The 27270-nt window shown below is 43.1% G+C and overlaps 2 protein-coding genes across 4 annotated transcripts in view; both read left to right on the top strand.

The window, feature by feature from the left end:
* Positions 1–22821: 22821 nt before the first annotated feature.
* Positions 22822–27270, top strand: part of NAXD (NAD(P)HX dehydratase) — a 49626-nt gene continuing 45177 nt past the window's right edge. Inside the window, exon 1 of one of the 3 annotated variants that reach the window (XM_064275229.1) lies at positions 22822–23781. In XM_064275229.1, the coding sequence (XP_064131299.1) occupies positions 23469–23781 (313 nt within the window). In that variant the 5' untranslated portion in view covers positions 22822–23468. Of the gene's footprint in view, positions 23782–23806; positions 23938–27270 lie in introns of those variants that run through there. The other 2 variants (XM_010594012.3, XM_023553199.2) reach the window with 2 other exon arrangements.
* On the top strand, positions 24370–26518 carry LOC135228555 (zinc finger and SCAN domain-containing protein 29-like). The gene has a single exon (XM_064275230.1). The coding sequence runs from the start codon at positions 24800–24802 to the stop codon at positions 25412–25414; it is 615 nt and encodes a 204-aa protein (XP_064131300.1). The 5' UTR covers positions 24370–24799; the 3' UTR covers positions 25415–26518.

Raw genomic sequence — 27270 nt, 5'->3', positions numbered from 1 at the left:
TGGAGTGGCTTCAGGGAAGATTGGGTAGGAAGGCATGACCTTCATCTCTGCCAGGCAGTAAGGAAGACACTCCCACTTTGGGGGTCAACAGAGGCTGAGTGGGGACTCTAGACTGTCCAGTATTCAATAGAAAATCACTTGTCGTTCCAAAACCCAGGAAAATCTCATCATGAATAAGAAACACAATCAACAGATGCCAACATCGGACAGCACGGATGTTGGAACTATCAGACAAGCACGTAAAAACATTAAGAAAATAATGATGATAAGGAATTATGAACATGCAGAAAACAAATGGACAAGTATTAAGTCTCAGCGAAGAAACAGAAGCCATAAAGAAGAACCAAATGAAAAATTTAAGAACTGAAAAATACAATAACCTGTTATGAATTGAATTGTGTCCTCCAAAAGTGGTCAGGTGGCTGCTAACCAAAAGGCCAGCAGTTTGAATCCACCAGGTGCTCCTTGAAAACTCCACAGAGCAGTTCTCCTCTGTCCTATAGGCTCATTATGAGTCAGAATGAACTTGACAGCACCAGGTCTCTGGTCTGGTACCTGTGAATGTAGCCTTATTTGGGGAAATAGAGTTTTTCTTTGAAAATGTTATCAGTTAAGTTAATGAGGTGATACTGGAGCAGGGTGGGTTCTAATCCCTTTTGTGTGGTGTCTTATAAAAGGGGAAATCAGACACAAAGAATCAGACAGGAGGAAGGTGCTATGGGAAGACACACCTACCAGCAGCAGAGGAATGTCTAAGATGGCCAGCAGAAATCAGATGCTGGGAGAAAGACATGGAACAGTTCTTCTCTCAGAACCCTCATAAATAATCAACCCGGTGATACTCTGATTTGGACTTTTGGCCTCCAGGACTGTGAGAAAATAACTTCCTGCCCTTTAAAGGCACCTAATTTTTTTTTTTTTTTTTTTTTTTTTTTTACATTGTAGTATTTTGTTATGGCAGCCCCAGGAAATGAAGACAAAAGAAAAATTTAAAATTCAAAGGATAGATTCAATAGCAGAATGGAGGGGATGGAGACAGAGGAAAGAATCAGTGAACTTAAAAGTAGAAAAATAGAAATGACCCAATCTGAAAAAAAAGAGAAAATATATATCAGGAAAAAAAAAAAGGAACCCAGCTTTGGGGATTTGTGGAACTATAGTTAATGATCTAGCATTCATGTCACCTGAGTCCCAGAAGAAGGGGAAAAACAGGGCAGGACTAAAAAATACTCAAAGAACAATGGCTGAAAATGTCCCAAGTTTGGCAAAAACAAACCTGAGTGTTTTTATCTGGGATAAAAGAGGCTGAGTGGACCCAAACAGAATAAATCCAAAGAAATTCACATTAAAACATATCATACTTAAATTTGGGAAAACAAAAGACAAAGACAAATCTTGAAAACAATGAGAGAAAAATGGTGTCTTACGTATAGGAGAAAAACAGTTTGAATGACTGTAGAATTCTCATCAGAAACCATAAAGGTTAGAAGCAAGTTGTATAACATTTTTCAAGTGCTGAAAGAAAAGAACTGTTAACCCAGAATCTTATGCCCAGTGAAAATATTCTTTGGGAATAAAGAGGAAATTGAGACATCCTCAAATTAAGGAAAACAGGAGAATTTGTTGCTAAGAGACTTACCCTAAAGAAAGGCTAAAAGAAGTTCTCTAAACATAAAGAAAGCAATTAAAAGAAAGAATCTTGGAACAAGGAAGTACATGGTAAGCAAAAATATGGGTAAATACAGTAGGCTTTCTTTCTCTTGAGTTTTCTAAATTATGTTTGATGATTGAAGCAAAAACTATAACACTGTCTCATGAGGTTCGAAATGTATTTAGAGGAAATATTTAACACAATTATGTTATAAATGGGAGAGAGTAAATGAACAAAAAGTAGGTAAGTTTTCTACATTCAGTCAAACAGGTAAGATGATAACACCAGTAGACTGTGTTTTGTATATATAATGTAATACCAAAAAAAGAAAAAAACTATAAAAGAGACACACTTGAAAACACTATAGATAAATCAAATCTTAAAAATGTTCAAGTAATCTACCAGAGGGGAGGAAAATGAAGACAGAAACAAAAAACACAGAGAATAAACAGAAAACAAAAAATAAAACAGCAGACTTAAGGGCTAATACAGCAATGATGACATTCAGTATGAATGTCTAAATATATCAATTAAAAGGCAGAGATTGTCAAAAAATATCTCAAAACATGACCCCAAACAAACAAAAAAAACCCATCACCCAACTGTATGCTGCTCATAAAACTCACTTCAAATATGATATAAGCAAATTGAAAGAAAAAGATATATCATTAAACATTAATCAAAGAAAGCAAAAGTGGCTATATTAATATCAGGTAAAGTAGACTTCAGAGCGAAGAAAATTACCAGAGACTAAAAGGGAGATTATATAATGATAAAAGGGTCAGTCCACCAAGAAGACACAGCATTTCTAAACGTGTATGCTCCAATGAACGAAGCTGCAAAATACATGAAGCAAAAGCTGATAGAACTGAGAGGTGGAATAGACAGGCCTGCAATTCAACACTCTTCTCTCAACAATTGATAAAACAACTAGACAGAAAATAAGAAAGAATATAGAATGACTCAACAACGCCATCAACCAAAAGGGTCTAAATGATATTTATAGAACTTGCTACCCAATGACAGCAAAATGCATATCTTTTCAAGTACCCACGGAACACATACCAAGATAGACTGTATCGTGGGCCATGGGAAAAGCCTTAACAATCTAAAAGACTTGGAACTATGCAGAGAACGTTCTTAAATCACAAAGGAATCAAACTAGAAATCAATAACAGAAAGATAATGAGAAAAACGCCAAACACTTGGAAACTAAACAACACACTTCTAAATAATCCATGGAGCAAAACGGAAATCTCAAGGGAAATAAAAAAAAGACATTGAACTGAATGAAAATAGAGCATATCGAAATTGTGGAACACCGCACAAACAGTGGTGAGAGAGAAATTTAGCACTAAATGCATACATTAGAAAAGAGAAAATCCTCAAGTAAAAAACTCTATGTTCTCACATGAAGAACCTAGGAAAAGAAGATTAAGATAAACCCAAGGGAAACAAAAGGAAGGAAGGATAAGAACAGAAATCAATAAAATCGAAAACGGAAATACAATAGAGAAAAATCAATGAAACAAAGAGAAGATTCTTTGAAAATCTCAGTAAAACAAACTCTAGCCACACTGATGAAGAAAAAAAGAGGCAAGACACAAATTACCAATATCGGGGATGAAACACGAATAACACTGTACACATAAATTTGAAAACTTAGATGACGTGGATCAATTCCTCAGAAAACACAAACTACCAAAACTTCCCCAGTATGATACAGGTTATTTGAATTAAAAAAAAAAAAATACCCACCACCATCTAGTCCATTCCAACTCATTGCGACCCTGTAGGACGGAGTAGAACTTCCGCATGGGGTTTCCAAAGCTGTAAATCTTTACAGAAGCCACTGCCACATCTTTCTCCCATGGAACAGCCCTCCTGCCTTTCTGGGGTTAGTAGCCCAGTGCTTAACCACCGTACCACCGGGGGTCCAGGTTCATTTAAATAATAAGGAGCTCTGGTGGTACAGTGGTTAAGCGCTTGGCTGCTAACCAAAAGGTTGGCAGTTTGAGCCCAGCGGCCACTCCTTGGAAGCCCTGTGGGGCAGTTCTCTGTCCTACAGGTTTGCTATGAGTCAGAATCGACTGGACAGCAATGGGTTTGGGTTTTTTGTTGTTGTTGTTGTTTGTTTTTTTAATAGCTATCAAGGAGATTGAATTCATAATTGTAAAACTCTGAAAAACAGAAATCTCCAGGTCCCGATGGATTTACTGCTTATTTCTACCAAGTATCTCATTGCATCTTCACCCATGACATGATGCTACAGGTTAGAAACTTAATTACGCACCAAGACTTTGACCCAGAATGTCTCTGAATTTCAGTGGAGGCAAAGCTATAAATTCTTCTTGCTCTACTGAGCACTCCTACATTTGATTCATTCCTTTGGCATTTTAGGCTGAAGGCAAGATAGTGTTGTTGTTACACTCTTTGTGCTTTTCTCTAAAATATTCGTTCAGGATCTAAGCCCAGATGAATTGCTGCACACTTATTACTCCTGAGTTCAGATTGTTCACCACATCTCTTAGAGGGAAGGTGATGAAGCTTCCACACGCAAATTTTTTATTTAGTAATTCACCTGGCACCCCAAGTAAGCCAAGTGTTTTCCTCCACAAAAATTTGACTTCAGTTTATCCATTTTTTCTCCCCAGTTAAGTTGGTTAATGACGCCAAATATTGTTTCGAGTTTAATAGCATCATAGCCCTTAAGCAAAATTCAGCCTGACTTCGCTTTTTTCTTTCTTTTTTTTTTAGTTGCCCCTGCATCAACTATGAGACAGGACTCTTACACATAAAATCACTACTCTCACAAACCAAACGGAAACTCTAATCCTTCCCTTAAGATGCTTCATTAGGTTTCCATCCTTATTGGACTGAACTTAAATTCCTTGACGTCATTCTCTAGGCCACCTGTCATTTTACCAAACAGATGCCTCGAACAGGACGGAACCGAACCCATTGCCATTGAGTCAATTCCAACTCATAGCGACCCTAGAGAACACAGTAGGACTGCCCCATAAAGTTTCCAAGGAGCGCCTGGTGGATTCCAACTGCTGACCTTGTGGTTAGCAGCTGTAGCATTTAACCACTAGGCCACCAGAGTTTCCACAGAGGGCCCAGACCCATGCAAACCTCGTTCTGGTTTTCTGGGGCTGTTTTCACTCTGACGAAGGAGAACATAAACGTGAATGTTAAGCGTAAACCTTTAGCAATGCCTGAAGATAGGAACCCTGCCAAGAAAAGATTCAGCAGAACAATGGAGACTCTAGAATCCAAAACGGCTTATGTAAGTAACCCTTTGTCGTTGTGGCTAGGTGCCATTGAGTCGACTTCAACTCCTAGTGACCCCATGGGACAGACTAAAACTGCCCCATCTGGTTTCCTGGGCTGTAATCTTTACGGGACCAGATTGCCAGGTCTTTCTCCTGCGGAGCCGCTCGGTGGGTTCAAACTGCCAACTTTTTGGTTAGCACCTGAGCACTTAACCACTGCACCACACAGGGCTCTGTGCTCTTCATTACCAAGATAGCATTTCATAATTCTTTCCGTAGTTAAATCCCAAATTACCATCAGGAATTCTCCTTGAATAAGGCTTGAAGGATCAAACCTAAAGAGAGAACCATCTGATAACGGTGCTTAGTTCTGGACCAGTTTGCAGGGTTTGTAGAACCAGCTTTCCAGCCGAAGGGACTCTGGCCTCGGACGTCTCAAAACACAGTCATCCTAAAGACAGTAGAGGGCGCTACTGGTAAAGGGTAAAGAGAAAAACAGGCGTCCCAGAATGGAAAGTGGTTGGGGTACTGGGTGAAGTGCACCGTACAACCCACTGTGAAATCTGTCTTGGCTCAGCTAACGTTTTCTATCTGTTTGGTCAATATTCTAGAGCTATGCTGTCCAATATGGTGGATAATAGCCCCCTGTGCCTATTTAAATTTAAATTAATTAAAATGAAATAAAATCCAAAAATCAGTTTCTCAGTTGCACTAGCCACATTTCATAGGTTCAACAACCACATGTGGCTGATAACTACCTGATTGGGCGACATAAATACAGGACATTTCCATCATGGCAGGAAGGTCTGTGGGACAGCATTGTAGAATTCTCAGTTTCCATTATACATGACAATTCACCAAGAATAATCGGGAAATGGAAACCAATCTAGCAGAGAGGCTGAACTCCTGAGGCTGAATGAGCCTGTGTGTCTCAGGTACAGCTGGGATCCAAGGAAATGAAGCTACCTGGCTTCCAATCAGGTGAAACCACCTGTCCACCCTTCCAGGGAATTTCTCTAATTTTATTAGGAGGAAAACTTCAATTGTCTGAGTATCATTTCGGACTTGTTCTCTATCAATAATAGATTTTGAGAACTCCAAAACCAAACCCATTGCCATCGAGTCGATTCGGACTCATAGCGACCCTATAGGACAGAGTAGAACTGCCCCCACACGGTTTCCAAGGAGCACCTGGTGGATTTGAACTGCCAACCATTTGGTTAGCAGCTGTAGCTCTTAACCACTACGCCGCCAGGATTTCCCTTGAGAAGTCAGGGGGCATTGAAACAACATTTTAAAGGTCACAAGCTAAATGAAAGCTTAAATATAGGCTGATATATGCCTACCACAAACACGTATATTTCCAGAGCTGAGAAAAACATGAAGGTTATCTAATGCAAATATTTCATTTTTTGAAAGTGAAAGAAGAGCAGAGACCGCAAAATTTTGAGTGTTTCTCTCACATTCTCAAAACTGAAGAACTCTGTATCCTGACTCGACCTGGTGCTTTTTCCTTTATGTTGCGGTTATATAAAGGGCTTTGATTGAAACGTGGGCCTTCTACAGATTTCAAGTTAAGATAGAACCGTCAGGAAGAGCCTCTGTCTTCGTTTACTGGCGGTTGATACATAATTAATCCAGACCTGTGTCTACACGTATTGCTTCCTCTCAGCCTAACTTCCAGCATAGACTTCAGGAAGGTGAATCCCAGGACCTCAGGTCCCGTTCAGAGTGGCTCCTTTCGGTAAATGCAGGGAGAAAGGATGGAGGAACACCCTCTTGGATTTTATGTAGGAGAAAGTGAATATGTGCCATAAGAAAATGTGACAAAGGAGACGTGCGCTCATTATTTGAGATTTTGGTAAAGATTTTGTTCCCCGGTCCCATCAAATGGACCCACGGAGCAGCAGTTGTAGTGAAACTGAAGGGTGAAGTTCAGCACCTATCAGTAGCCTCCTCCTGGGTCCCCACGGCGATGCGCCTGCTGATGGCAGCAATACAGGATCCGGGAGATGAGCGTTCTATGCCATTGTCAAGGAGATCAATAACGGCGTCAACATTTTAATGGGCTGTTTTATCTGTGCTTTTTAGGGAGGACGCTGAATCACAGCCATCACTTGGAAAACTGATGACTGACTTTTTGTAGGTAACAAACAGCATCAATATTTTAATTATTTTATTTGTGCTTTTTAAGAAAGACCCTGAATCATAGTGATCCCTGGGAAAATAGATGACTCACTTTCTAGAGAAAACAAACAGGTACTTCTGTGCTTCTGTGTTTCAAATAAACCCCCCCAGAAACTAAATCTACCTGAGCCTGACTGCTTCTTTATTAAATCTGAAAATACAGATTTGCTGATCCTGGAAATAAATTTTATTTTTCCTCCTGGATATGTTCCTCAATCATATTCCTCTTCATTAAAAAGGTGAAAATAACAGCTCCTCGGTTGCAGTAGCCACATTTCACAAGCCCAGTAGCCATGGGTCAGGACTACGTGCTTGGGCACCATAAATTCAGGCCATTTCCACCACGGCAGAAAGTTCCATGGGATGGCGCTGTAGAAGTCTCATATTCTGTTATACGTTACAACTCACCAATGGACACCATAAACAGTTATTCCTAGTGAGGTCTTAAATCAGTAACAGTGCAGGGTGACTTGTCAGGGTGATGGTCAACCTTAGGCCTGAACCCTCACGTTCAATCAACGTTTGCTCTCTTCTCTTCAGTCACTCCTCTCAATTCCATCTGGCTGTTGAAGTATGGACTGCTCCAGTTTCAAATATTTTTCAAATTTTATGGGTAAATATTAAGAAACATACAGGCTTTCTCAAATATCATCCAATGTGTGATTTCACCTTCAAAACAGTAACAGATCTTTGCTCCAACTGGTCTTTCTTGGATCTGTTTTTCAGCCTGGCTTAATGAAGGCTGGCAGCCTGCAGGCCAAGGGCACTCAGACGGTGACCATGTTGAAAGACTGCGATGGCCACCGCCCAACGTTGCTGAAGACATGGGTCAAATAAACTTTATTTCAGAGGTGACGTTAGGACGGGTGAAGGAGGTGAAGTAGACAGCCACGTTTCTGACTGGTCGTCTTTCACTCCCTGTCGTTTTGGCTTTGGAAGACAAATCACAGTAGTGCCTCATGTAGGTCAAATACCTTACAGTTCCCAAAGAGCTGCCATGCACTTCTCATGTTTCCGCACTAGCTCTGTGAGGTGGGCAGGACTGACTCTCTGCCTCACCCACCTGAGCAATGAGGATTCAGAGTTTAATTGATAGCACAAATCTTCCTCAGTTTACACAGCTCCTTTTCCCCACGTCTAGAGGAAGGGGCATGTGAGAAGGAACTCAGGTTCTGTGTTCTGTGAGGATGTAGACTTTCTGTATCACAAGGCTTAGAGGTGGCTTCAAAGCTGGATGCGCTAGATGACCCATTGGAATTCAAATGTTGTAATACGCATCCATCTAAAATGTCAGAAAAAATAATGTATTCCTGTGGCTGTAGAGTCAATTCCAACTCTATAGGACAGAGTAGAACTGCCCCATTGGGCTTCCAAGGAGTTAATGGTGGATTACAACTGCCAACATTTTGGTTAGCAGCTGAGCTTTTAACCACTGCCCCACCAGGGCTCTCAGTCATGTATTATAGCCCAATAAAATAAAAATTCATGAATTCATACTGATAATAAATAAACCACCTGGTATACATTACCTCAAACAAGTGGTCAAAGTTGACTTCACCAAAAAATTAGGCAATCTGACATCGTGCTCCTGCTGCTGTGATGCAGTGAGCAGACACAATCTCTCTTGTGTAGCCTTTTTGCCAAAAAGACATAAACTAAATCTAATCATCAGACTGACCCATTCTACAAAACTACTGGGCTGTGTTCTTCAAAAACATCTTATTGAGAAAGATAAAAATGGCTTAAGGGATTGTTCTAGATCAATGGAGTCTAAAGAGACATGAAAATTAAATGCAATGCATACTCCTGGATTGGGGAAAAAATTTGCTAGAAAAGAACTATTATCCCTACTATGCTGTTATTGGAACTGTTGAAACAATTTGAAGACCAACTGTTATGGATTGAATTAAAAAAAATTTTTTTTATTTTTTTATTTTTTACATCCCCCAAAAATACGTGTTGTAAATTCTAACCTCTATGCCTGCGGTTATGATCCCATTTGGGAATGGGTTGTCTTTGTTAAAGGAGTCCTTGTGGTGCAGTGGTTAAGTGCTCGGCTGCTAACCTAAAGGTAGGCAGTTCAAACCCACCAGCCTCTTTGCAGGAGAAAGATGTGCCAGTCTGCTTCCACAAAGATTTACAGCCTAGGGAACACTATGGGGCAGCTCTGCTCTGTCCTGTAGGGTCACTATGAGTCGGAATTGACTCATAGACAGTGGGTTTGGTTTTGGGGGGGTTTGTCTTTGTTATGTTAATGAGGCAGGATTAGCGTAAAGTATATCTTGAGTCAATCTCTTGAGATAGAGATTCAACAAGCAAGCAAAGATGGGGTAGGGGGGTGGGGAGAGGTGCCAAGCACATGAAGATGGCGCAGGAGCAGAAGGTCAGAAGAGACAAGGACCTTCCCCCAGAGCCAACAGAGAGGGAAAGCCTTCCCTTAGAGCCAGTGCCCTGAATTCAGACTTCTAGCCTCCTAAACTGTGAGAAAATAAATTTGTTAAAACCATCTACTTGTGTTATTTCTGTTATAGCAGCACTAGATAACTAACACACAGACTATATATGAGACAATAATAACATATTGTGGTTTAATCTCCTACATTTTATTATTGTACTGCAGCTACGTAAGTAAACGTCCTTGCTCTTGGGAAATGGATGCTAAAGTATTTAGGGGTAAAGGGGCTTGATGTCTACAAGGAGCTTTCAGATGATTCAAGAAATGCTTTAAGTGACAAAGCAAAGACGGCAAAATACTAGTAGTTAGTGAATCTGGATGACATTTACAGCCTTGCAATTCTTTTATATGGAATAATTTTAAAATAAAAGGTTAATAATTTTTTTAAAAACAAAACATTTAAGAATGAAATTTTGTTGATATTTAATATATAAATAGGCAATTTAATATATGAATTGACAACTGATTCATAATCTATTGCTTTGGAACGAATCACCCCAAATTTAGTGGCTTAAAACAACCATGTTTATTGTCTCACAATTTCTGAGGGTCAGGAAGCCGGGCATGACTTAGCTGGGTCCACTGCTTCAGGGTCCCTCATAGGCTGCAGTCAAGGTGTCCAGGGCTGTATTCACCTCAAGGCTGAGCAGGGAAGAATCCTTTCCAAGCTCACTTGGTGTTGTTGGAAACATTCAATTCCTCGCGGGCTGTTGGCCGGGAGCTGCCCTCAGTTATTTGCCGTGTAAGCTGGCTTCATCAAAGCATGCAAGCTGAGAAGGCAGTAGAGAGTCTGTTAGCAAGATGCACGTCACAGTCTGGACAGAAGCAGAGTCACTAGGTCCACCTCACACTCAAGGGAGGATGATTATACAAGGGCATGAATCCCAGGAGGCAGCAATCATTGGGGGCCATATCGGAAGTCTGCCTGTCTCGACAATGATTCTCTCACTCTGTCCCCAGGCTAGTCTCATGTTGCAGACTGTAACCTGTGGGACCAGCGCGGGCTCCACATGTAAGTGATTTCTAGTGTACTATGCAGTCTTTGGTTCACTTTTAGTGTCTTATTATAGTTCTTATGCTCCATGTTCTAATGGATTTACAGATTTTAGTATCTCCTTTAAAGAACCTTCATGAAATAGACAAGTAGCTTGAAAGGATTTCTGCCCAAAAAAAAAAGCATTAGAGATAATAGTTGTTGTTTGGTACCCTCCAGTCAGTTCTGACCCATAGCGACCCTATGTACAACAGAATGAAACACTGCCCTGTCTGTCCTGTGCCATCCTCACGATCGTTGCTGCGTTTGAGCCCATTTTTGCAGCCACTGTGTCACTCCATCTCGTTCAGGGTCTTCTCCTTTTCTTGATGACCCTCTACTTTACCAAGCATGATGTCCTTCTCCAGGGACAGGTCCCACTTGATAACACGTCCAAAGTACATGAGACGAAACCTTGCCATCCTCGCTTCTAAAGAGCATTCTGGCTGTACTTCTCCCAAGACAGATTTGTTCATTCTTCTGGAAGTCCATGGCATATTCAATTTTCTTTGCCAACACCGTAATTCAAAGCTATTGATTCTTTGGTCTTCCTTATTCATTGTCCAGCTTTCACATGCATAGGAAGTGACTAAAAATACCATGGCTTGGGTCAGGTGCATCTTAGTCCTCAAAGTGCCATCTTTGCTTTTTAAAACTTTAAAGAGGTCTTTGCAGCAGATTTTCCCAACGTATCACAGCAATGCACAAGCCACCACAGTACAACAAACTGACAGACAAGTGGTGGGTGCATATGTGTGTGTATATATATATATATATATATATATATATATATATATACACATACATATACACATATGTATTCCCATCACCTATCAGTTTGTCGTACTGCTGTGACTTGCATGTTGCTGCACTGCTGGGAGCTATGCCACAGGCATTTCAAATACCAGCGGGGTGACCCACAGAGGCCAGGTTTCAGCACAGCATCCAGACCAAGACAGACAGGAAGAAAGGCCTGTCAATCAACTTCCGAAAATCGGTCAATGAAAACTCCACGGGGCACAAAAGTTGCTCAGCAGCTAACAGTCACAAGGCCAGGTGAGACACCCATCCTGGTAAGAGAAAAGGCAGAAGAGGGCAAGGGGTGGGAGCAGTGATGGAAACCAGTCCAGGGCTAGAGCTGTGGCTATGGGAGAGCATTATTCCACAGGAGCTAACTTTCCCCCAGAAAACAACTCTCCCTTTTGTAAAGGAGTAGAGCCCTTTAAAATCACTTAGCATTTTAAACATTTGAACAGAATGACTCAAAATCCAGCAAAGCCCACCACAGGAAGGAACCTGGCCTATTTCGTGAAGAGTGATACAGTCCACCATAACTCTATGCCTCCCTGATCACAAATCCTGTCGTCTCGGTCACTTCCCTTGCATGTGTTCCCTGCTGTGTTCCTACCTTGGTTCAGGCTCTTGTCATCTCTTGCCTGGATGGTTTTAATAATCTAACTTTATTCCAGTTTATGGTCTTCCACTCCTACAATGTATTCTCTTCACTGCCACTAATATATACGTTTCACCATGTTGCTCTCCACTTGAACTACTCGCATGCTTCCCATCATGATGGTATCACACTCCTCAGCACTCACACAAGGCCTCCTGATTCCTGCCCAACTGTCCAGCCTCGTCTCACCATTTGAGATGCTCACTCCATCTGTCCATACTGCGCTTTCCAGCCACAATGAGTCACTTGTGGTTGACTGACCCAACGGCTGGCAGTTCTAATCCACCTGCCGCTCCTTGGTTCCTAGTTGACAAAGAACAAACCTAAACCCTCTCCCACCGCACAGCCCTTCAGATACTTGACAAAAGTGGTCATGTCATCCTGGCCTTAAAGCAAGAGGTTAGAAAACTGTTGTGGGATCATAACCTGTTCTCAGAAAGGTAAGCACTGCACAAACACACGAGTGAGGCAGAGTTGCGCGGGTGTTTTAGATAGTGTGGATGAAGGAGCGGGAACTGAAATAATAGTGACAAATTTTAGTTATGGTTGACCATGCCTAGTTTTGATACAGATGACTGAGAATGTTGTCTAAGAAGTCTGTTCTCTCAGATTCAGGGTGAGTCATAATTAACACCAATGTCATCGACGGAGGAAGTGGGGAGGTGAGGGACAGCAAGATACTTTTAAAATTTAGCTACTTTCAGAACTTAATCATTTAAAATATGTCGTATTTTTAAAAACTAACTGAAGCTAATCCTGAAATCTGTACTAAAATCTCACAATATCAGTGGTGGCTGGAGGAGATACAGGTAGTGTTGGTATTGTCTTATTTAATGTGCAAGACTATGAAGTTGAGTTTTCTTTCTCTCTCTCTGCTCTTTCTATTCATGTTCCCATCATGTGTTTACCACAAACAGAATATATAATAATAACAAAGATGCTGTTATGGATCGAATTGTGTCCCCCCAAAATATGTGTCAACCTGGCTAGGCCATGATTCCCCATATTGTGTGGTTGTCCACCATTTTGTGATCTGATATGATCATTTTATGTGTTGTAAATCCTAATCTCTATGATGTTAGTATATAATAAATAATTATAAAAGTAATAAAATAACAGTAATGAACAATTGCAAATTAAAATAAAATAAAACATTGAACATTTGGAGGTAATGGATATGTCATATATCATGAATGTGGTGGTCGTTACATGATTATACAATCAAACCAAACCAAACCGGTTGCCGTCGAGTCGATTCCAACTCATAGTGACCCTATAGGACAGAAGAGAACTGCTCCGTATGGTTTCCAAGGAGCGGCAGGTGGATTCGAACTGCCAACCTTTGGGTTAATAGCTGAGTTCTAACCCACATGATTATATACATTTATTAAAATTTGGAGAACTGTACACTTAAAATTAGAGAATTTTATTGTACACAAATTATACCTCAGTCATCAGAAAGAGAGAACACACCTACCATGGACCAGGTTCTAGGAGCTGAGGATACAGGAGGGAGTGAAACAAAGTGTTTCCATTGGACCAGCTTTCTCCTTGCTATGAGGCAGACAGCAGGGAGGTGAACTTGGAAGGCTACTGTAGGCATCCAGGCTACCCATGATGGTGCCTCTAATAGGGAGGCAGAGGAGGTGTGAGAGACAAATTCTGGATCTAAGGTTGTTGTTGTGGTTAGGGGCCGTCCAGTTGGTTCTGATGCATAGCGGCCCTGTGTACAACCGAATGAAATGCTGCCCCATCTTTCACCATCCTCACAATTCTCGTCATGTTTGAGCCCATTATCGCAGCCACTGTCTCATCCCATCTCATTGAGGGTTGTCTTAGTCATCTAGTGCTGCTGTAACAGAAATACCACAAGTTTACGGCATCAACAGCTCTGGAGGAAGGTCCTTGTCATCAGTCTTCCCTTGGTCTGGGAGCATCTCAGTGCACGAATCTTAGGTTTAAAGGACACACTCTGCTCCCGGGACTGCTTTCTTATGAGGTCCCCACGTCTCTCTGCTTGCTTCTCTCTTTTATATTTCAAAAGAGATTGGCTTGAAAGGCGGGGCCAAGATGGCGGACTAGGTAGACGCTACCTCGGATCCCTCTTGCAACAAAGACTCGGAAAAACAAGTGAATCGATCACATACTTAACAATCTACGAACCCTGAACAACAAACACAGATTTAGGGACGGAGAACGAACAAATATGGGGAAGCAGCGACTGTTTTCGGAGCCTGGAGCCAGCGTCCCAGTCAGTGATGGCTCGGAGACAGCACTCGATATCAAACCACATAAAGAAGCAGACCATGACAGCTTCTACAACCCCCCCAAACAAAAGAATCAAAATCTTTCCCAAATGAAGATACAATACTGGAATTATCAGATACAGAATATAAAAAACTAATTTACAGAATGCTTCAAGACATCAGAAGCGAAATAAGGCAAACTGCAGAAAAAGCCAAGGAACACATCGATAAAACAGTTGAAGAACTCAAAAAGATTATTCAAGAACATAGTGGAAAAATTAATAAGTTGCAAGAATCCATAGAGAGACAGCATGTAGAAATCCAAAAGATTAACAATAAAATTACAGAATTAGACAACGCAATAGGAAGTCAGAGGAGCAGACTCGAGCAATTAGAATGCAGACTGGGAAATCTGGAGGACCAGGGAATTAACACCAACATAGCTGAAAAAAAATCAGATAAAAGAATTAAAAAAAATGAAGAAACCCTAAGAATCATGTGGGACTCTATCAAGAAGGATAACTTGAGTGTGACTGGAGTCCCAGAACAGGGCGGGAGGACAGAGAAAATAATTGAAGAACTGCTGACAGAAAACTTCCCTGACATCATGAAAGACGAAAGAATATCTATCCAAGATGCTCATCGAACCCCATTTAAGATTGATCCAAAAAGAAAAACACGAAGACATATTATCATCAAACTTGCCAAAACCAAAGATAAAGAGAAAATTTTAAAAGCAGCCAGGGAGAAAAGAAAGGTTTCCTTCAAGGGAGAATCAACAAGAATAAGTTCAGACTACTCAGCAGAAACCATGCAGGCAAGAAGGCAATGGGATGACATATACAGAACACTGAAGGAGAAAAACTGCCAGCCAAGGATCATATACCCAGCAAAACTCTCTCTGAAATATGAAGGCGAAATTAAGATATTTACAGATAAACACAAGCTTAGAGAATTTGCAAAAACCAAACCAAAGCTACAAGAAATACTAGAGGATATTGTTGGGTCAGAAAACCAATAATATCAGATACCAGCACAATACAAGGTCACAAAACAGAACATCCTGATATGAACTCAAATAGGGAAATCACAAAAACAAATTAAGATTAACTAAAAAAAAAAGCTCATAACAGGGAATCATTGAAGTCAATATGTAAAAGATCACAATAATCAAAAAGAGGGACTAAATACAGGTGGCATAGAACTGCCATATGGACAGTGATACAAGGCGATATAGGACAATACAAGTCAGGTTTTTACTTAGAAAAATAGGGGTAAATATTAAGGTAACCACAAAGAGGTATAACAACTCCATAACTCAAGATAAAAGCCAAAAAAAATGTAACGACTCAACAAACATAAAGTCAAACACTACGAAAATGAGGATCTTGCAATTTACAAAGAAAAACGTCTCAGCACAAAAAAGTAAGTGGAAAAATGAAATTGTCAACAACACACATAAAAAGGCATCAAAATGACAACACTAAACACTTATTTATCTATAATTATGCTGAATGTAAATGGACTAAATGCACCAATAAAGAGACAGAGAGTCTCGGACTGGATAAAGAAACACGATCCATCTATATGCTGCCTACAAGAGACACACCTTAGACTTAGAGACACAAACAAACTAAAACTCAAAGGATGGAAAAAAATACATCAAGCAAACAATAAGCAAAAAAGAAGAGGAGTAGCAATATTAATTCTGACAAAATAGACTTTAGACTCAAATCTACCACAAAGGATAAAGAAGGACACTATATAATGATAAAAGGGACAATTGATCAGGAAGACATAACCATATTAAATATTTATGCACCCAATGACAGGGCTGCAAGATACATAAATCAAATCTTAACAGAATTGAAAAGTGAGATAGATACCTCCACATTTATAGTAGGAGACTTCAACACACCACTTTCGGAGAAGGACAGGACATCCAGTAAGAAGCTCAACAGAGACATGGAAGACCTACTTACAACAATCAACCAACTTGACCTCATTGACTTATACAGAACTCTCCACCCAACTGCTGCAAACTATACTTTTTTTTCTAGCACACATGGAACATTCTCTAGAAGAGACCACATATTAGGTCATAAAACAAACCGTTGCAGAGTCCAAAACATCGAAATATTACAAAGCATCTTCTCAGACCACAAGGCAATAAAACTAGAAGTCAGTAACAGAAAAACTAGGGAAAATAAATCAAATACTTGGAAACTGAACAATACCCTCTTGAAAAAAGACTGGGTTATAGAAGACATCAAGGAGGGAATAAGGAAATTCATAGAATGCAACGAGAATGAAAATACTTCCTATCAAAACCTCTGGGACACAGCAAAAGCAGTGCTCAGAGGCCAATTTATATCGATAAATGCACACATACAAAAAGAAGAAAGAGCCAAAATCAGAGAACTGTCCCTACAACTTGAACAAATAGAAAGTGAGCAACAAAAGAATCCATCAGGCACCAGAAGAAAACAAATAATAAAAATTAGAGCTGAACTAAATGAATTAGAGAACAGAAAAACAATTGAAAGAATTAACAAAGCCAAAAGCTGGTTCTTTGAAAAAATTAACAAAATTGATAAACCATTGGTTAGACTGATTAAAGAAATACAGGAAAGGAAACAAATAACCCGAATAAGAAACAAGAAGGGCCACATCACAACTGACCCAACTGAAATTAAAAGAATCATATCAGATTATTACGAAAAATTGTACTCTAACAAATTTGCAAACCTAGAAGAAATGGATGAATTCCTGGAAAAACACTACCTACCTAAGCTAACACAATCAGAAGTAGAACAACTAAATAGACCCCTAACAAAAAAAGAGATTGAAACGGTAATCAAAAAACTCCCAACAAAAAAAAGCCCTGGCCCGGACGGCTTCACTGCAGAGTTCTACCAAACTTTCAGAGAAGAGTTAACACCACTACTACTAAAGGCATTTCAAAGCATAGAAAATGACGGAATACTACCCAACTCATTCTATGAAGCCACCATCTCCCTGATACCAAAAGCAGGTAAAGACATTACAAAAAAAGAAAATTACAGACCTATATCCCTCATGAACATAGATGCAAAAATCCTCAACAAAATTCTAGCCAATAGAATTCAACAACGTATCAAAAAAATTATTCACCACGACCAAGTGGGATTTATACCAGGTATGCAAGGCTGGTTTAATATTAGAAAAACCACTAATATAATCCACCACATAAATAAAACAAAAGACAAAAACCACATGATCTTATCAATTGATGCAGAAAAGGCATTTGACAAAGTCCAACACCCATTTATGATAAAAACTCTCACCAAAATAGGAATTGAAGGAAAATTCCTCAACATAATAAAGGGCATCTGTGCAAAGCCAACAGCCAACATCACTCTAAATGGAGAGAACCTGAAAGCATTTCCCTTGAGAACGGGAACCAGACAAGGATGCCCATTATCACCGCTCTTGTTCAACATCGTGCTAGAAGTCCTAGCCAGAGCAATTAGGATAGACAAAGAAATAAAGGGCATCCGGATTGGCAAGGAGGAAGTAAAATTATCTCTATTTGCAGATGACATGATCTTATACACATAAAACCCTAAGGAATCCTCCAGAAAACTACTGAAACTAATAGAAGAGTTTGGCAGAGTCTCAGGTTGTAAGATAAACATACAAAAATCACTTGGATTCCTCTACATCAACAAAAAGAACATCGAAGAGGAAATAACCAAATCAATACCATTCACAGTAGCCCCCAAGAAGATAAAATACTTAGGAATAAATCTTACCAAGGATGTAAAAGACCTATACAAAGAAAACTACAAAGCTCTACTACAAGAAATTAAAAAGGACCTACTTAAGTGGAAAAACATACCTTGCTCATGGATAGGAAGACTTAACATAGTAAAAATGTCTATTCTACCAAAAGCCATCTATACATACAATGCACTTCCAATCCAAATTCCAATGTCATTTTTTAATGTGATGGAGAAACAAATCACCAACTTCATATGGAAGGGAAAGAACCCCCGGATAAGCAAAGCATTACTGAAAAAGAAAAAGAAAGTGGGAGGCCTCACTCCACCTGATTTCAGAACCTATTATACAGCCACAGTAGTCAAAACAGCCTGGTATTGGTACAACAACAGGAACATAGACCAGTGGAACAGAATTGAGAACCCAGGTATAAATCCATCCCCATATGAGCAGCTGATATTTGACAAAGGCCCAGTGTCAGTTAAGTGGGGAAAAGATAGTCTTTTTAACAAATGGTGCTGGCATAATTGGATATCCATTTGCAAAAAAATGAAACAGGACCCATACCTCACACCAAGCACAAAAACTAACTCCAAGTGGATCAAAGACCTAAACATAAAGACTAAAACGATAAAGATCATGGAAGAAAAAATAGCGACAACCTTAGGAGCCCTAATACAAGGCATAAACAGAATACAAAACATTACCAAAGATGACGAAGAGAAACCAGATAACTGGGAGCTCCTAAAAATCAAACACCTATGCTCATCTAAAGAGTTCACCAAAAGAGTAAAAAGACCACCTACAGACTGGGAAAGAATTTTCAGCTATGACATCTCCGACCAGTGCCTGATCTCTAAAATCTATATGATTCTGTTAAAACTCAACCACAAAAAGACAAACAACCCAATCAAGAAGTGGGCAAAGGAAATGAACACACACTTCACTAAAGAAGATATTCAGGCAGCTAACAGATACATGAGAAAATACTCTCGATCATTAGCCATTAGAGAAATGCAAATTAAAACTACGATGAGATTCCATCTCACTCCAACAAGGCTGGCATTAATCCAAAAAACACAAAATAATAAATGTTGGAGAGGCTGCGGAGAGATTGGAACTCTTATACACTGCTGGTGGGAACGTAAAATGGTACAACCACTTTGGAAATCTATCTGGCGTTATCTTAAACAGTTAGAAATAGAACTACCATACAGCCCAGAAACCCCACTCCTCGGAATATACCCTAGAGAAACAAGAGCCTTCACACAAACAGATATATGCACACCCATGTTTATTGCAGCTCTGTTTACAATAGCAAAAAGCTGGAAGCAACCAAGGTGTCTATCAATGGATGAATGGTTAAATAAATTGTGGTATATTCACACAATGGAATACTATGCATTGATAAAGAACAGTGACGAATCTGTGAAACATTTCATAACACGGAGGAACCTGGAAGGCATTATGCTGAGCGAAATTAGTCAGAGGCAAAAGGACAAATATTGTATAAGACCACTATTATAAGATCTTGAGAAATAGTATAAACTGAGAAGAACACATACTTTTGTGGTTACGAGGTAGGGAGGGAGTGAGGGAGGGAGAGGGTTTTTTACTGATTAATTAGTAGATAAGAACTGCTTCAGATAAAGGGAAGGACAACACTCAATACATGGAAGGTCAGCTCCATTGGACTGGACCAAAAGCAAAGAAGTTTCCGGGATAAAATGAATGCTTCAAAGGTCAGCGGAGCAAGGGCGGGGTTTTGGGACCATGGTTTAAGGGGACTTCTAAGTCAATTGGCAAAATAATTCTAGTATGAAAACATTCTGCATCCCACTTTGAAATGTGGCGTCTGGGGTCTTAAATGCTAACACTTGGCCATCTAAGATGCATCAAGTGGTCTCAACCTACCTGGATCAAAGGAGAATGAAGAACACCAAGGTCACACGACAACTAAGAGCCCAAGAGACAGAAAGGGCCACATGAACCAGAGACCTACATCATCCTGAGAGCAGAAGAACTAGTTGGTGCCCAGCCACAACCGATGACTGCCCTGGCAGGGAGCGCAACAGAGAACCCCTGAGGGAGCAGGAGATCAGTGGGATGCAGACCCCAAATTCTCATAAAAAGACCAGACTTAATGGTCTGACTGAGACTGGAGGAATCCCGGTGGTCATGGTCCCCAGACCTTCTGTTGGCCAGGACAGGAACCATTCCCGAAGACAACTCATCAGACATGAAAGGGACTGGACAGTGGGTAGGAGAGAGATGCTGATGAAGAGCGAGCTAATTATATCAGGTGGACACTTGAGACTGTGTTGGCATCTCCTGTCTGGAGGGGGGATGGGAGGATAGAGAGAGTTGGAAGCTGGCAAAATTGTCACGAAAGGAGAGACTGGAAGGGCTGACTCATTAGGGGGAGAGCAAGTGGGAGTACGGAGTAAGATGTATATAAACTTGTATGCGACAGTCTGACTTGATTTGTAAACGTTCACTTGAAGCTCAATAAAAGTTAATAAAAAAAAATGTAAAAAAAAAGAGATTGGCTTAAGACACTACCTAATCTTATAGACCTTATCAGTATAATTGCTGCTAGTCCATTTTGTTACATCATAGTGATGGGATTTACAACACATAGGGAAATCACATCAGATGACAAAATGGTAGACATCGTACGATACTGGGAGTCATGACCTAGCCAAGTTGATGGATATTTTTGAGGGGCACAATTCAATTCATGACAAGGGTCTTCCTCTTTTTCGCTTACCCTCTACTTTACCGAGCACGATATCCATCTCTAGGGACTGGTTCCTCCTGATAACGTGTCCAAAGTATGTGAGACAAAGTCTTGCCACCCTTTTTTCTAATGAGCATTCTGGATGTCCTTCTTCTGAGACATTTGTTCGTTCTTCTGGCAGTCCATGGTATATTCAATATTCTTCCCCAATACCATAATTCAAAGGCATCAATTCTTCCTCAGTCTTCCTTCTTCATTATCTAGCTTTCAAATGCATATGAGGCGGTTAAAAATACTATGGCTTCGGTCAGGAGCACCTTAGTCCTCAAAGTGACTTCTTTGCTTTTTAATACTTCAAAGAGGTCTTTTGCAGCAGATTTGCCTAACGCAATATGTCATTTCATCTCTTGACTGCCGCTTACACAGACGTTGATTGTGGATCCAAATAAAATGAAACCCTTGCCAAAAAATTCATTGCCATTAAGTTGATTCTGACTCAGTGATCCTATAGGACAGAGAAAAACTGCCCCATAAGGTTTCCAAGGCTGTAATATTTATGGAAGCAGACTGCCACATCTTTCTCCTGCAGAGCAGCTTGTGGGTTTGAACCGACCTTTCTGATAGCAACCCAGAGCTTAACCACTTTGCTGCCAGGGTTCCTTAAGGTAGGGACAACAGGAGGTGTCCACGGATGTGAGAAAAGAGAGAAGTCTTCAAAGTTTTGGGCGTGAGCAGCTGAAATGATGCAGTTACCACTTACTGAGATGAAGGAGATAGAAGGGAATTGGAGTCAGAGTTGTCTCTGAACATGTTAAATTTGAGGTCCCGGGTGGTGCAAAGAGCCCTGGTGGCACAGTGGTTAAGAGCTGGGCTGCTAAGCAAAAGCCAGCAGTTCAAATCCACCAGGCTCTCCTTGGAAACCCTGTGGGGCAGTTCTGCTCTGTCTTACAGGGTCGCTGTGAGCCTGAATCGACTCAAGGCAATGGGTTTGGTTCGTGGTGCAAACAGTTTTCCTCCATTAAACAAAACCCATTGCCGTGGAGTCAATTCTAACTCATACTGACCCTACAGTACAGAGCAGAACTGCCCCATAGGGTTTCCCAAATGTAATCTTTATGGATGCTGACTGCCATATCTTTCTGCCACAGAGCACTGGCAGGTTGGAACAGCTAACTTTTCAGTGCTCCACTGTTAACCTAAATAATGGTGGTTTGAACCCACTTAGCCCTGTAAGGAAGAAATGCCTGGCAATCTGCTTCCTTAACAGATTACGGCCACAAAATCCCTACGGAGCAGTTCTATTCTGTAATACCTGCAGTCGCCATGAGTTAGAATGGCAACGGGTTTGATTTTTTCCGTCTATTAGACTTTCAAGCGAAGGTTAGTAGTCGAATTGGCTCCACAACATTAGGTTTGGGTTTTTTTTAATACCAGTCTGGAGATTAGGGGAGATATGTGGACTGGAGATGTAAATCTCGGACCTGACAATAATATGTTTTTTTACTGTACTGAGACAGTGAGATGGGACTAGCCTGGAGCAGGGCTGGTTGGGCCTCCCTCACTTCGCACATAGGCCTTGAAAAAGACAAGCAGGACAGAGAGTGGAATGAACAACCTGGCCCACCCACTGGGGATCAGAACAGAACATACAGGCCCTGTGAGCACGGGGTACCGGTTGAGCGGTGGAAGGAACTGAAACGCTGCAAATGAACGGTTAGTGTAGCTGTGGCAGGACTCTACAGGAGCAGAGTGTGCAAGAGAAGTAAAAGTGACTACCGTTTGTCCTTCCTGTGCCCGCCAGCTGAAGGGGGCCATGTGACAAAGGGACCCAGTGTGCCTGCGTCACAGCCCACAATGAGTCAAGGAAAACCGAAGGACTTCCATCTTGAAGACATCCTGTATGTGCGCCTGCATTTGCATAACCCAACCCCCTCTCAGAAATCTCTGTCCTCCCCCCAGAACCTCATGAATAAGCATCAAAACCCTTCCTTCCCCGCTTGTTGAAACCCTTAAATACTTGGCTTGTAGGCAAATCGGTGAGACAGCCTCTCTGAAGGTTCTAGCCCTTACTGTCTCCTTTTGCTAGCTGCTGGCAAAATAAATTTGCTTGTGTGACTCTAAGCGGCCTCCATAGTCTTATCCGGCGGCATGAAACTGGTTCAGTGCAACTGAGGAAGGGGCCCCCAGTAACTTTAGATGAAGGTTTACAGAACAAACTAGCTTCTCATTAAACAGTTAGTACAGATATTGTTTTGTGACATCGGTTGCCAACCCCACGACATGTCAACACTCTCCCTTCTTGACCTTTGGCTCCCCATTCCCAGCTTTCCTGTCCCCTCCTGCCTTCTAGTACTTGTCCCTGGGCTGGTGTGCCCCTTCAGTCTCATTTTGTTTTATGGGCCTGTCTAATTTTAATCTTTGGCTGAAGGGTGAACCTCAGTAGTGACTTCAGTACTGAGCTAAAAGGATGTTCGGGGGCCACGCTATCGGGGGTTTTTCCAGTCTGGGTCAGGCCAGCCAGTCTGTCAACAATAATATTTTCAGCAAGACAAAAACAGTCCTGGAGCACTCCCTTTACGATGCCCAGTGCCAACTCCGGCAACTGTTCTACTGCAACCTGTTTGCCAACTGGGCAGCTTTGCCTCACTCATTATCTATAACTTCCCATGCCCCCCAAAAAGAACGATAAAAGCAAACCAGGCCTCGAACTGCTAACACGAGTCTGCTCTCACACCAAAACACCGTGGGCCAAGCTGCTCGCGCCTGTCAATCACCGGAGCCCGCGTGGTGATTGGTGGAGGGCGGTCGGGGGTGGGGCGAGCCCGGCAGTCCCGACCATCTGCGCGTCGGGAACCGGCTCTGCGGCGGCTGCGGCGCAGGCTGGGCCGCGAACCCGGAAGGAGCGTCCGATGGTTGTGCTTCCACGCTTGGGTGGCTTAGCTGCGCGCGCTGCCCTCGGGTCCCGGGCGCGCAGGCGAGGTAAGGTCGATCTAGGCCTCACGGGGGAGAGGGAGCCGGACCCTGGCTGCAGAGCTATGATCGCCTGGGGAGGAGCCGGGGCCCTGGCCACGCGCGCGGCCTTTGCAGCGCTGCTCCTGTCGGCGCTGGCGCTCTACTGGCTGCCGCTGCGCGCAGGTACGCTCGGCCTCGGGGCCCTTTCTCCCCGGCGGGAGGCCCGTGCCTTTGCCGTGCGGGCGACGCTTGCAGGGGAGCCGCCTGCGCGCGAGGCCGAGGAGGATCGGGGAGGAGCGCCGCCGAGGTTCCCGGAGGCGCCATCGGGAGCGCACTCGGGGTGGCGCGTTGGGAGCGCGGCTGGGGCAGAGCCAGGCGCCCCGGGCTGTGATCCCGCTGGCCTGGGCGCGATCCTGCGGAAGGCCGGCCGGTTGGGGGTGCCTGCACTGGTGCACCCCAGCGAGGGTGGGGGAGGCGGGACGTCGGTGCGTGAGTGGCACCGGAGGGAGGCGGCGGGAAGGGGAGCGGGCGCGGTGGGGAGGGTCGCGGCGGCCGCGGGTGCGGAGCCGGGCACGCGCCGGGAGGTGCATCCGAGGGCTCGGGGCGTCGGCGAGAGGAGGGTGTGCGCTCTCCTGGGAAGGGAGCTTTGATCGGCGCGGCGCGCGCAGAGAGCCGGGCCAGGGCGGGCGCTGGTCGGACCGCCGCAGGCTGGTGGTTCGAGCACCGGAGACGGCACGAGTGACTATCTGCTGCGGGGTCGTCGCTGAGCGCTCTCGCCTCACGGTGTATTTGCATGTGAATGGGGCGCGGAGCGCTGCTCTACACCCCCTTTTAAACTTTGTTTCCGCGTCCGGAGGAGCGCAGTGGGGGCGGCCGCCTCTGGCCTGGGTCCCCCAGTCTCAGGAGAAATGTGAAGCGCAGCGGGGGCGCGTGCATTTGGAGTGTCCCGCTCTGCCTGGCGACCGGGTCGCCGTTTCGTCTGGCTTTTCCTTCCCCGGCCTTTTCCCGGCTCGCGCCCCCTTTGTGCGCGCCCACCCGGGCTGGGATGATGATCGCCAACACCCGGGGCTTCCTGTGGTCAGACCTGGAGACGCGAGCCCTGCTGGGCATCTGGGGCGAAGCGGGCGTGCAGTCGGCGCTGGACGGCAACTTTCGGAACAGCCATGTGTACCGGGACGTGGCGCGCAGGCTTGCCCAGGTGGGCTTCGAGCGGACCCCGGAGCAGTGCCGCGTCCGCATCAAGGGCTTGAAGCGCCAGTATTACCAGGCGAAGGACGGGCTCCCCAAGGGCGGGCCTGCGCGCAAGGTCTGCAAGTTCTTCGACGACATGGACCGTATCCTGGGCGCCCGGGCTGCCGCCGGGGGCCCCGCGCACCCCCGGGGAGGCCCCACGCCTGGAGACGCGGCCTGCCGGGACCAGGCGGCTGAGAAGGGCTTGACCGGCCAGGGCTCCTCGTTCGCCCAGCGTCCGGTCAAGGTAGAGCGTGCGCCCTTTGCCATCCCGGTGCCACCTGGTGATGGTGAGTGCAGCCCTGGGCCAGGGCGTGTGTGTGGGCGCGCGCACTCTCGGGGATGGTTACCCCAAGAGATCACTGTGACCCAGAGGGTTATCCAGGCACCCCAAAGACTCTCATGCCTGACCTTGGCTGTTGGGCTGTAGAATTCCCCAGGGTCAGTCCCTGGACTCTGAGATGCTTTTCAAATGGGATGAACTATATAAGAATTTAGGTATAAACTGAACACGCAGATTCTAATTGTTTGGGGGCCCCATACCTCTCCACGTGACTTCCAGTTTCCTTCTACTCTGTAAATATTAATTTATCAAGTATCTTTTATGCAGCTGGATAGCTTACGTGTGGTAGTATCTCTCACGACGTGGAGAGATTGCCGTTATCCACCTTTGTATAGAAGACAAGTGGAGCCCTGTGGTGCAGTGGTTAAAGCGCTCAGCTGCTAACTGAAAGGTGGGCGGTTTGAACCCAGCAGCTCCAGTGGAGAAAGATGTGGCAGTCTGCTTTGGTAAAGATTTACAGCTTTGGAAATCCTATGGGGCAGTTCTGCTCTGTCCCTCAGGGTCCCTATGAGTCGGAATCAACTCCACGACAGCGAGTTTTGATTTGGTTTGTCTTAAATTCACACACTTAATGATTGGTCAGCAAGATTTTTCTTTGAACTTGTTTGAGGTGTCATTATAAGACTGTGTTGCTAAGCGTTTGCCAGAAAGTAGCATTCTAGATCACTGACTTCCCACCCCAAGTTTTAGGGGGTGCCAGAGTGTATCTCGGTTAGCTTTAGGACTTCTCTGACATGCTAAATTGGTTATAAATTCACATTAATTTAAAGCACCTTTGGCACCGTGATGACAATACACAGAGCTGTAACTGACAAGTCTAAAAAACAGCTCAGACTAAGAAATCCCTGTAATTCTCTAGGTTCCTCGACTAGATGTCTTTAAAACAAACAAAAACCAGACACACCTGACCTGTTTTTCCAGACTCAGAATTGTTGTAAAGATGAAGCTACTTAATAGGGTGAATTTTAAGTTGCCTCTTGTCAAGGCCTTTTTACCCTTTAGAACACTGCTGTTTATATTTAAACAATTCAGTGGCTAAGTCCAAATGGTGTCTATCAGTAAACCACCTGCAACTTCTGATTTACTAAGCCCTGTGGTTAGGTGCTGTCAGTGGATTTCGACTCATCGCAACCCCACGCGACAGAGTAGAACTGCCCCATGAGGTTTTCTAGGCTGTAAATCTTTTCAGCAGCTGATAGCCAGGTCTGTTTCCTGCAGCTGGGTTCTTGCTGTTAGCAGCTGAGCTCTTAACCCTTGCATCACCAGGGCTCCTTTTACTAAGTGTAGAGAAACCTAATTGACCTTCATCTGACCCTTTCCCTAATAGAAGGCGTTTCTTTCAGGTGAATGGGATAGACGTTTGTGAACAGTTCAGATTTATACTTTGCATTCATGCAATTCCAGTTAACATGTTAGCAGTTGACAGGGGTTTTTTATTTCCCTCCCAAGTGGCTCCAGAGGGCATTTGTGAAGGATTTGACTTTTCATTTGGTTGGTGGGGTGAAGATTGATTTGGTTGAGAAATTATTTCTTTTGCCTTAAAATGTTAAAATGTTAGCCTTTTGGCCGAATGGTGTCTTCTGGTTTGGCTTGTCCATTACTGACTGGTGTCTTCACAGGTCTCTCTCTCTGGGCCTTAGTTTCTTTATGTATGAAAGAAGTATAAACTGGCTGTTAATGAGAAGAGTGAGCTAAAAAACAAAAAAAAAAACCTTTAATTCATCAAACATTTATTGAGTGTTTTATTCTGCGTAAGACACTATTAAAAACGGTTGAGGGTCAAAACCAAACCAAACCAAATCCATTGCCATCAAGTTGATTCCGGCTCATAGCAACCCTATAACACAGAGTAGAATGCCCCATAGGGTTTCCAAGGAGCGGCTGGTGGATTCGAACAGCCAAACTATTGGTTAGCAGCTAAACTCCTAACCGCTGTGCAACCA

Source organism: Loxodonta africana, chromosome 23 (genome assembly GCF_030014295.1).
Source record: "Loxodonta africana isolate mLoxAfr1 chromosome 23, mLoxAfr1.hap2, whole genome shotgun sequence".
In the NCBI taxonomy this organism is placed as follows: Eukaryota; Metazoa; Chordata; class Mammalia; order Proboscidea; family Elephantidae; genus Loxodonta; species Loxodonta africana.
The sequence above is the reverse complement of the archived record's forward strand: the minus strand, read 5'-3'. Positions and strand labels throughout refer to the sequence as shown.